This window comes from Erinaceus europaeus, chromosome 4 (genome assembly GCF_950295315.1).
Source record: "Erinaceus europaeus chromosome 4, mEriEur2.1, whole genome shotgun sequence".
Classification (NCBI taxonomy): domain Eukaryota; kingdom Metazoa; phylum Chordata; class Mammalia; order Eulipotyphla; family Erinaceidae; genus Erinaceus; species Erinaceus europaeus.
The window spans coordinates 133263811-133275654 of record NC_080165.1 but is presented as its reverse complement, the minus strand read 5'-3'; the positions used below and the strand labels follow the sequence as shown (position 1 = coordinate 133275654).

Genomic DNA, 11844 nt, shown 5'->3' with positions numbered 1-11844 from the left:
TGACTGTCTCTATCCAATAAATGAATAAAGAGAAAAAATTAAAAAAGAATATTCTTTTAAAATATATTTACTTATTATGGAATAGAGACAGACAGAAATAGAAAAGGGAGAGATACAGAGATACCTGCAGCCCTGCTCTACCACTCATGAAGCTTTCCTCCAGCAGGTGAGGTCCAGGGCCTTGAACCTTGGTCCTTCTGCACTGCAATGTGAGTGTTTCACCAGGTTCATCACCTTCTGGCCCCCAATGATATTTCTTACATGACCATCAGACCATTTTCTAATGTCCCTTGGACAGGCAAGAAAACACTTAGAAGAAGATCTGCCTTTGGATGTTCTTTTCAGAAAGTTCCTTCTAGAAAAACTAAAAGAATTGTTTACCCAACCTGAACTTCCCTATTGGCAAAAAGGACTCTTGGTGTCTGAAAGGAACATTTCATACTAAGTTATTGCTGATCGAGTCCTGTAGACTCTTTTAGGAATATCCCTTCTAAATATCTAGACTGGCATTAATAAACAATACAGAGGAATAACAAACACTAGCAAAGTATGTTAGTGATACAAAGTCTTACCTCATCAAAAGGAAGAGTGTTTTCACATACTCATTGCCTAATGTCAGATAAACAAGCTGAAAATAGTGCTTCATGTGACAAAATTATTCAGTGATAATGAGAAGTATCCTTCAAAAAATGAGAATATGAAAGATGATGCAACACATTTTTCTAAATAAATATATTTTAATATATTTACAACTTTGTATATTACAAGTTCATTCCTCTTTCAATCATGTGTAGTCTAATCAGGAAACACAATTATCATCTGGATTAGGTTCGGGAAGAATTTATAAACATTACCTACTCTCATGAGCATAAATAATCTTTGAAGTGACACAAATGTATCGCTACCTAAAAGACAAGTTAGAATAAGAAAGATAGTTACTGAGTATCTTGAGTAGAAAATTATGCATTGTTTAGGACACTCTCTTCAAATAATCTTATTTAAACTCATCATTACCTTGGTGCTATCTTGCAGTTCTTATAAATTGTAGCTAACTGGTACTAAGGCAAAATAGTAGTCTACTGACAATTCTTGTCTTTTGCTATACAATTAATTCTGACTTGTGGAGGTTCAATTGACTTCCCTCTTCCACACTGAGAGAGTATTTTTTGTAACCACTAACAATTTCATTTCAATGTTTTTGATTTAGGGCTGTGTTTGTTTTCTTGATTTTTTTTTTTCCTCCAGGATTATTGCTGGGGCTTGGTGCCTGCACCAAGAATCCACTGCTCCTGGAGGCTACTTTTGTCCTTTTGTTGCCCTAATTGTTTATAATTATTGTGGTTATTATTGTTGTTATTAATGTTGTTATTGTTGGATAGGACAGAGAGAAATAGAAAGAAGAGGGAAAGAGAAAGATAGACACCTACAGACCTGCTTCACCACTTCAGGTGGGGAGCCGGGGGCTTGAACTGGGATCTTTATGCCAGTCTTTGAGCTTCATGCTATGTGCACTTAACCCACTGCACTACCGCCAGACCGCCTTGATTCTTCTTAAAATAAGCTGTAGTAGGTTTTTTCTTCTGCTTCCTCATTTAACTAATAAATACATTCTTTGATGCATATTCATTTTGTAGTTGTATGAATCATGGTACTTAGAAAGTTTTACACATCTAAGAAAAAAAAAAAAACAGGGGCCAAGTGGTGGCACACCTGGTTAAGAACACACATTACAGTGCACAAGGACCCAGGTTCAAGCTCCTGGTCCCCATCTGCAGGGAGGAAAGCTTCACGAGTGGTTAAGCAGGGCTATAGGTGTCTGTCTCTCTCCCTATCTCCTCCTGCTCTCTCAATTTGTCTCTATCCAGCTATATATATATGTGTGTGTATATATATATATATATATATATATATGAATTTATGAAAAAAACATACTTTTCACAAGTTCAGGTTGAAGTCACCAAATTTCACTAAAATTTGAATCTAGTCACTAGACTAAATCTAAATGAATGTACAGATTTCTGTTATATATTCCTAGAATAGCACTCCTATAATGAAAGCACTAATTGTTTGCGGTGATGGACTGGTTGTTTAAGGTTATTGCACACGTTGTTTCTCCATAGGGTCCTCAGTATTTATTACTTCTATCCAAAAATGTCTAGACCAGCACTACTCCAAGGTTCAAGAAAACTGGGGATATAGATATAGCAAATAAAGATAACATTATTTATCTTATTATCTTTTTTTTCTCAATTGCAGCTTGTTGCTCAAAGCACATTTTGACTTTTAGTGAGTGTATCTGTCTGTGTCCTCACTGCCTGAATGCTGTCTGGTCCTTGTCTGCTTCTTTGTAGGGCTTTTCATGCTTACTGTGGCTTTGCTAATGTTGAGGGGAATAAAAAGATCTCTGCTATTGGTCCTGTCTCAGTTTATTTCTTTAACTTCTTTCTTAAAGTTTTTAGTTATCTTTTTATCTATTTATTGAGAGGAAGGGAAAGAGAGGAAGGCGGAGAGAGGGACAGAAACAGAGAGATACCTCCACTTGTGAAGCTTTCTTCCTACAGGGGTTTGAACCCATGATCTTGTGCATTATAACATGTGCTCAACCACCCCTCAGTTTATCTCTTATCAGTGAATATTATAGTTGTGGATATAACACCGATTAACCATTTGTTTATTTGGAAGGCTGCACTGTTTCCGGATTTGGGCAATTATGAAGAAAGATGCTATAAACTCATGTGTATGTTTTTATATACAGATGTATTTGGGGAGGCCAAGAAGTGGCACACCTGGTTAAGTGTACCTAATACTAAGCACAATGACGGGGTTTGAGCCTCCCGGCTCCCACCTGCAGTGGAGATGCTCCATGAAGCACGTCTGTAGATGTCTTTCTTTCTCCCTCTTTAGCTCCCCCTCCTCAATTTCTCTCTGTCCTAGCCAGGAAAAAAAAAAAAAAAAAGGAAAAACAAGTGGCAGTGGATAGGTAGTGCCTGCACCAAGCCCCCAGCAATAACTCTGGAGGCAAAAATAAAGAGATGCATTTTCAACTCCACTGGTAAATAAATACCTAGGAGTGTACTTGCTTGGTCATCAGAACAGAAAAGGCCAAGTTTAGATTAAAAAAAACACTATCAAGGGTGGGGATACATAGCATAATGGTTATGTAAAGAGACTCTCATGCCTGAGGTTCCAAGGTTCCAGGTTCAACTCAATTTCCTGGATCACCATAAGCCTCGTCACCCAATCTGGTCCCCTATGCCTACACTGAACTTCTCTGTTCCAGACTCTTGGAAACAGAGTTGGCAGTCAGCTGAGGTAAAGAACAAACACCTCATCACAGACCCCTGCAAGCGTCAACCCGGCTTTGACCTAGCACGTTATGATTGGGCCCTCCTCAATCGCTATCGAACAGGCCATGGCCGGTGCGCCGCTATGTTCCATCGCTGGGGAGCCAGAGACGACCCGAACTGCCCCTGCGGCTCCAGACAGACTATGACCCACATAGTCAACGACTGCCACCTCTCCAGATTCAAAGGAGGTCTCGAAACTTTACATCAGGCTCAACCTGACGCTGTTGACTGGCTACAGAAGAAGGGCAAACGCTAGAAGAAGAACCATAAGCCAGAGCTGAGCAGTGCTCTGATAAAAACAAGCAAACAAAAGCCACTATCAAACTGATTTCCAAATTCAATTACCATTTCCATTATTACTAGCTATGAACTAGCTTCCTACTAATCTATAATCTAATCCCTTGTTAGCATTTGGTATTTTCACTGCTTCGGATTTTAACCTGGGTGATAAGATTTGGAGGGGTATCTCACTATTGTTTTAATTTATAGTTGTATAGATATATGGTGTTTATTATATTTTTTAAAATTTTTATTTATATAAAAGGAAACACTGACAAAAAACATAGGATAAGAGGGGAACATCTGTGGAAACAGAAGTCAAAAGTGGAAGTGGTGATCTGGAGGACAGGGTAGAGGAAGACATCAAAAAAAAAAAAAGGAAAAGAACTGAAAGATAATTTGAGTTCTGGAACAACATCAAAAGGAACAACATTCACATCATAGGAATGTCAGAGGGCAAGCAGAGATAGAAAGCGTCAGAATGTTTAAGAAGCTGTGATTTTCCTAAAACTAGGAGATAGACTCTCATATCTAGGAATTCTCTAAGAACTCCAGGAACAATAACTCCAAAAGCTCCCTCCCAAAGCATGCATAATTAAAATGGCAAAGATAAAAGAGAATATTAAAATCAGCTGAAGAAAATTAAAGATCACCTACCTGGGAATTCCTGGTGGACTATTTGCTGATTTCTCAGGAGACATTCTAATGGTTAGAAAGGGCTGGTAGTACATATTAATTTTTTTTTAATGTAAAAGAGGATTACCCATACAGGTTATCAATCAAGTTTGGAGGAGTAATGAAAAGTATTTGAGATTTTTGCTTTTTTCCTTTCCTTCCAGGGTTATAGCAGGGGCTCAATAAACCGACTGTGTCCACAACAAATCTACTGTTCTCAGTGGCCATTCACCCTCCCCCTTTTTGTTCTTTTTTTTTTTTTTTGGAGATAGAAAGACATCTGCAGCTGTTTCACTGTTTGTGAATCTTCCTTCCTGCAGGTGGTGTCTGGGGGCTTGAACCCAGGTCCTTGTTCATGGTAACATGGTGCATAACCAAATTCACTCATGTCTGGCCCCATTTTAGTATTTTTTTAGATTAAGTAACAGTTAAAAAAAAATCAGTAACACTGAACCAGCTCTAGAAGAAATACTAAAGGAACTTAAATAAAAGGAAAATACTGAATGCTCATTTTAATATGGAATAAATATTCAAAACAAGCATAGGAACATGCAAAATCAAAGAGGCTTTGGTCTCAGATGGCAGAACTAAGGCTTTGGTGTGGATTTGGGGGTTTGGTGGAATACTTCGTAAGGGTGGAGGTAGTCTAGTGGACTTTAGTGGATATGGATCAGTACTTTGGGGAGGGGTGACGTGTGGTAACATTTTGATGAGGTAAGAAATTATACTTTTCATGTTCAAACTATTTTATTTTACTGTTGACTATAAACCATTAATCCCCCAATAAATACATCTTAAAAAATTATGCTTCTAACACATGTGTAAGTTATCCAAACCAAGTTTACATCAAAATAAAAATTATAAAATAAAAATTATGTCTGTTATTTTTACATATACTTTTCAATTCTCAGTAAAAAAAAAAACATGCATATGAGGAATGGTTGAACTTTTTTTAATGACTGGATAATTATAATGTCCTTTATGAATTTTTTTAAATTTATTTATATTGGGAGGTAAACGGTGAGAGAGAGACTGAGAGTAGAGCACCATGACTCTGGCACAAGGTAGTGCCACTGACTGAAAGTGGGGCATCTGAGGGGGGCAGGTGGTGGCACAACTGGTTAAGTGCACATGTTATAATGTGCAAGGATGGGGGTTTGAGCCCTTGGTCTGCACCTGCAGGGGGAGAGCTTCACAAGTGGCAGAGCAGTGTTGCAGGTGTCTCTCTTTCTCTCTCTCCCTCCCCCTTTCCTCTTGATTTCTGGCTGTCTCTGGGCAATAAATAAATAAAGATAATAAAAACTAATTTAAAAAGAAAGAAAGAAATTGGGGCACCTGGGGTCTTAGGGAATGCAGCTCCTGTGTTGAGGTATCTTCCTGGATCAGTGGACACTCTTGATTTTAAGTCAAGTTAAGGGGGCCAACAGAGCTATTAGTGCAAAGTGATACAGAGACACCCTTTTATTTAAGGTACATGCTGTTAGAAAGTCTCGGGGTGGGGGGAGGCAGCAGGCAGTAGCGCACATGGCGAGAAGCACAAGGACCGGCTTAAGGATGCCAGCTCGAGCCCCCAGCTCCCCATCTGTAGAGGGGTCACTTTACAGGCGGTGAAGCAGGTCTGTAGGTGTCTTTCTCTCCTCCTCTCTCAATTTATCTCTGTCCTATCCAATAGTAACAACAACAAGGACAACAAAAATGGAAAAAAAAAACTCAGTGGGAAGGTCTTCAGATGATGTTTTTCAATAATTGAAAAGAAATGGTAAGAGACTTGGAAAGCAGACGTTTTCCTGTCCTGATCAGAGTCTTCTATATATTCATGAAAAACTTAAACCTGAATGGCAATTCAGCATATCCCTGTGACTGAGAATTTGGGAAAGCCTAACATTTCAAACTCATTCTTAAATTAACATGAGGCAATTGGAAGACATAAGTCATTTTATTAAAAAATTTATTTCTCTGTAAATACAAATTCCAACATCAACAAACAATAGTCCAGTGGAAAAATACTTAGCCGTTAACATTGAAAACTTAAAAATTTTTTTTTAAATAAATAGAGCTTTGGCATTCAAAATTCTAGCTGTAAACCCTATTTAAAAACAAAAAGCAACCCCTTTATAAAAAAAAGAGGCAAGAATTGTTAGAATCAAGAGGCAAGAATCAGAAGGCATAAGCCAACCAGTGGCTTCACATTCTTTTTCACAATAACTGTATTTCAATTAAGTCATGACCACTGTATTTACAGATGAGGTATTCTGGGTGGTTCAAAAACTGAACCTAGTTTACCAAAAACACCAGTCACAGTGACTGATTATATACTCTCTGCTGTGCTTTTTAATACAACCACCTAGCACCTTACTACTGCTTTTCATCACACCAATGTGACGCTGAATTTTACAGTTATATACTTAAATAACTATTTATACACATTTATATACACACATATCTATACACACAAATGATTACATTCCAAAGAGTTTTCTGTTTACTGTACAGGAAAGTCTGGGCTCTGAAGACATATATCTAGTACTTCCTTCTCGTTTTTACTAAGGTTATTACCTAGTAATGAAAACTGCTGCTTGTTAAAAATAAACCCTTAATCAGATCTATTTACAGAAAAAAACAAGGTGCAAGAATCATCATTCTTATAGCAAGTGTACAATAGAAACAAATGCTTACTGCAGGCAAAAAAGGCACAAAAGGTTCTTTCTGTGTGATTGTAATAGTGATGTTAATGACTTATTGATTTGAAACTATATTCTATATATACTCAGTACAGAGTATAAATAAGAAAAGTATCCCAAAGTCTACCATCTTTCCCTCTTCATGACTACATGCATAGTATCATACAGCAATAGGCCAAGAGGGCTTATGGGGTACAGTCTGAAATTTTAGTTTTATAGAAACCAGATAAGAACTTTGTTAAATCAAAAAAATTATTTTTAATCTCAAGACAAAAAATTAAATGAGTTTAACGTTGGCTCCACAGCCACTGGCAGCTTCAAATGAGAATGATTTGAATGAGCATGGTTGTGAAAATTGCTTATCATAATTACATATTTACAGTGACAGAAATCTATATAAGAGAATGCTAATAACAGAAACTAAAGATATGCCTGAGCTAAACTATGCAATCTAAAGACAGTCTAAATTCTCAGCTACTCTACTGTTTAATAAACTATTACTAATGTTGAAAGAACATTCTCCCAACAAAATAGTTCCTTTTAAGAATATCTTCTAAAAGCTTCCTATTACTATGTCTTGGGCTAGGACAAATTAATTTATAAATTCTTTAGTAAGATAGAAATGTAAAATTCTCATTTTAGAAACACTTTCCAGCCCTTGAGACAGTCTCTAACAAATTAATGAAGAAGTTTAATTCAGTTTAATAGGTTGTTATAAAATAAATTCCACTAAAATATAATGCAATTACATCAAATATTGAATCCTATTTTCAAACTAAAAAAAAGAGAGGGGCTACACTTACTTTAAAATAAATTAAAGCATGTCTTACATAGTCAACACAAAGTAGAGGTCACTGAAAACTTACATTTAAAAGTCATTCTGTCTCTATTTTCCTGATATGAAGTGAAAAGACAACTATGGCCTTGACTCCATTAATTTTTACCTATATGGGTTATTTGGACTTTATATTGAGATCATTGTTATTCTTTTCCTGCTTTGATATGACTGAGGCAGTAGGTTCAATTTCAAAACCCCAAAGACTAGTAGTAAATGTCAGACACTTTCTAAGATAGGTGTTTAATAAGAAAGGAGTATAATTAAAAAGAATTTTCACAGCTAAGGAAATTTTCAATAGATTGACTTTAAAAGTTAGGTGATTTTTTTTTTAATCTCAGACATATCACTATGATGACTTCTGAGACTAGGATAAGACTATGTTTATACTTATCCATCCTACTTCATGGTAAAATCTTTGTTTCCAATGAGATGACGATACTGTTACTGTTCTAACACAAAAGGTTGGTCTTGGGAGAGAGGAGATTTCTGAAAAATTAAAATTGAAATTAAATACTGAAAAATAGATTACTGCAAACTTCATTTCCTCCAAAGTTTTTCCCCAGACTACCTACTTACTACCTGCTTTTAGGCATACCTAAAACTCAAAAGTAATTACATTTGGTAACTCAAGGTTATGTTGAAATGATCACATTTGAATTCCCCTCTTCTAGAGAGAGTATACATTTTGGTAACAAATACAGCAGAAGAAGTTTATTAATTTTTTACTATGTTCAGCAATTTCATCTCAAGATTGTTAATGAAGTTAAAAAAAACTTACTCTGAAAATTAAAACTCACCTAATTAAAAAATGTGTCTACAATAGTTTAATATAACCCAGTATTTATTCAAAACAATTATAAAATTCCAAAATATAAACTAAAAAAAAACCTAGGAAACATTTAGGAAAGTATGTAGTGACCCAAATTAGTGATTCTTTGCTCCTAAGAACTATCGTTTTAGGGCTCTTTTATTTCAGAGATCATGGAGCTTGAGGATGCAGGGAGGGGATATGATTCAAAGAGAATATAAAAACATGTGCTGCATTTATGGTCTGTTTTAGACGCTGCTATCTACTATAAAGGACTATCCACAAATACTAATTTTTACAAGGCAGAATGATTTGCATCAGATATTTGGTAGAAACCTACTACTCCCTGATTGTTTTCAAACCACTAGCATTAAAAAAACAAGTGAATGCTAGAAAGTCAAGTTCTTACCAGTGACTAAGGCCTGGCCCTCCTTGTTAGACTAGGAACCTTGAGATGCAGAATAACAATAAGCTAAGAAGAGGGGTTAAAAAAGAAAATCTGATTCCTATACTGTATTATAACCAATCATTGAAATGCAGAAAAATGTAATTTGATCTATATAAAAGCCAAATTCTGAAGTGACTATCTTCCTGAGTATTTTCCATGAAGGCCTTATCTTGCGTATGTCTTTACTGATAAGAATATCTAAGACATTATTTTCTTGGCTAATTCTTTATATCAATATAAGCCTGGAAAGAAAACAGAATTGTGATCTGTTCTTATCCAAAGTAGTATTATCCTGTTTGACTTACTCCCCATGTTCCTTCTACGTCTTTACTTAAATCTTAATCTAAATACCTGGTCTCATTAAGAATTCAAACCAACCTGCAAAGGACAGTGGTTGCCACACTAGGTTGTAGCAAAAGAATATAACATCCAACATTAAACTAATATAGTCCCTTCTACCTAAAACAGGGAAATAATCATTTGGAAGTTTACATGCTCATGTCTATTTTTAAAAAATCAGTGGCATAACATAGTGATATCTGGTATGCCAAAGAAAAAAAAAGTCATTCTGATCACATACCCTATTCTATGAAAAACCCTATTTTTAATGTACTTTTCCTCATCAAAGGAATTGAAATATAACTACTGATAAAACCTAGGTTTTGTCAGTAACGATTTAGACATAAATAAGTTAGATGGCTTTTTCTTAAAGTAGTCTCAACTTTAAAACAGATATGAAATTATTAAAATGCAAACTTGCTATTTGAATTAACTATTGTTCCAGAGTCACTTTAATGATCTTTCTTTTACTATAGTGATCTCAGTTTTTAGAACTTTTGTATTAGTTATAAATGACCTTGCTTACATTGTTATATTAAAATATACAAATAAGAATTTTCAAACTGTAATGGATGTTACTATTCAAATTATGTTAAGTTGCATTGTACTATATAAATCATAATGATAGTGAAAAAGGTCAGCTCATGACAATTCCCTATCTCCAAGGCAATTTATGATCACTCTGGAAAAATAGCTGACATAATTATAGAATTAAAATGCACCCAATCTAACCTCATCACTTTGCCTGCGGTACTACTACTAGAACACTTGCCTTAGAACTTTTAGACATTTAGAAATCTTGTTCAGCCAGCCTTTGAGAACCCCAAAGTATAAAACAGACTCTACATGAAAGAAAAGAAATATATGAATTAACAATGTGTGTCTCTCTCAGAAGCTTTGCTTTGACCATAGAGATCCTTATAATTCTATGACTCAAGCACACATATGCCCACATAAATCCACAAAAACAGAATTAAGAGAATTCCATCCCTTTATCAGAAGGGCACTTTTCACAGCTTGGTCCTACAATCAGTAGTTAATGAAAACATAAATTTTTTTTTTTTCCTTAAAGACTTTATCAGATTGTTCAAATAGTAATTCAATTTTTGGCCTGATTAGATAAGATATTCTCACATCTCCCTACCCCCACCCAGTAAAACAAATCCACAGAAAAGCAAAAACAAACAAACAAACAAACAAAAAACCACCTATGTGCAAGTAGCATGTTACTTGCAACTTCCCATTATGGCTCCTAAAACCAAACACTGAGGAACTGTTGTCACACAGCAGCATTTAACAACAGGTCATTATTGTTGTAAGACCAACACTTGCTCATTGCGTAATGCAGTTGTCTCCCATGTCCTGAGCATAGCGGTCTGATATGGTAGTCCTTAACTCATCGATGTCCCTTCGTAACTGGCATACATCTGAAAGTTTTTTAGTAAGTGTTTCTGGGCTGTGGTCACTTTCAGTCTCTTCAGCTGAACAGCTCATAGCTGTGGAAATAAAGCAGTGGAAGAATGCCTCAATTTTTTTTTTGTTTTGAACAAAAACTAAAATTTTAGGATTTTCAACTTATTGGAAATAAAATGGCTTTTTATTAAACACTAGCCGGGCTTAAGTTGAATTCAATTTTAAGCAGACTATATCTACTTAGTCATTTTAAAGTTCTCCTAGTTAAAATGCACTAAATCTGTACAGCGCTACATGCAAAATCAACATATTCGATGGTGACAATATTCCAACCAACAGTAAGAGAGAGTATGCTTATGCTCCAATGTCTTCCTAGTTCTAAAACTGAACATCATTTGTGAAGTGAGGTGTGTTTCCTTAAAGTTTTCTAGGCTGCAAAGTAGTTTCACTAGCATAAAAACATAGACCTTCAAAATGTATGATTAGTATATCGTACACATATATTTTCATTGGCAATGCAATAGCGTGGCTTTATACACACATATACACGTAGAGTGTGTATATATATATGTAACAGCAAACATGTTATACATGACATATATATGGAGGGAGGGAGACAGAAAGAGAGGGGGCAGGTGGTAGTGTAAGCAGTAGAGCAGCACATTACAGTGCACTGGGAACAGGGTTCAAGCCCCTGAAGGGGGAAGCTTCACAAGAAGCAGGTGTCTCTTTCTCTCATTCTCAATTTCCCTCTCATTTTTAGTCTGTCTCTATCCAACATAAATAAATAAATAAATAAATAAATAAATAAATAAATAAATAAATAAAATTAATTTAGAAGAGAGACCAATCCAGATGAAGGATGATAAAAGTTTGAATTAGTGCAGCAGTCAGTGAGATAATGGTAGAACGAAATATCAGAAGCCCTGAGACCGAGATAGTTGATAGTGCTCATTGACTTGGGTTATGGGTAATAGGTGGTTGGTAGTTAGTGCTCCTCACTTCGACAAGAGGAG

General features: G+C 35.6%; 1 protein-coding gene across 6 annotated transcripts in view; it reads right to left on the bottom strand.

The window, feature by feature from the left end:
• Window positions 1–6232: 6232 nt before the first annotated feature.
• CEP85L (centrosomal protein 85 like) overlaps window positions 6233–11844 on the bottom strand; it is a 104444-nt gene continuing 98832 nt past the window's right edge. For 4 of the 6 annotated variants that reach the window (XM_060190551.1, XM_007521020.3, XM_060190553.1 and 1 more), the window contains exon 13: window positions 6233–10911. In XM_060190551.1, coding sequence (XP_060046534.1) covers window positions 10748–10911 — 164 coding nt within the window. In that variant the 3' untranslated portion in view covers window positions 6233–10747. The remainder of the gene's footprint in view (window positions 10912–11844) is intronic. The other 2 variants (XR_009549606.1, XM_060190552.1) reach the window with 2 other exon arrangements.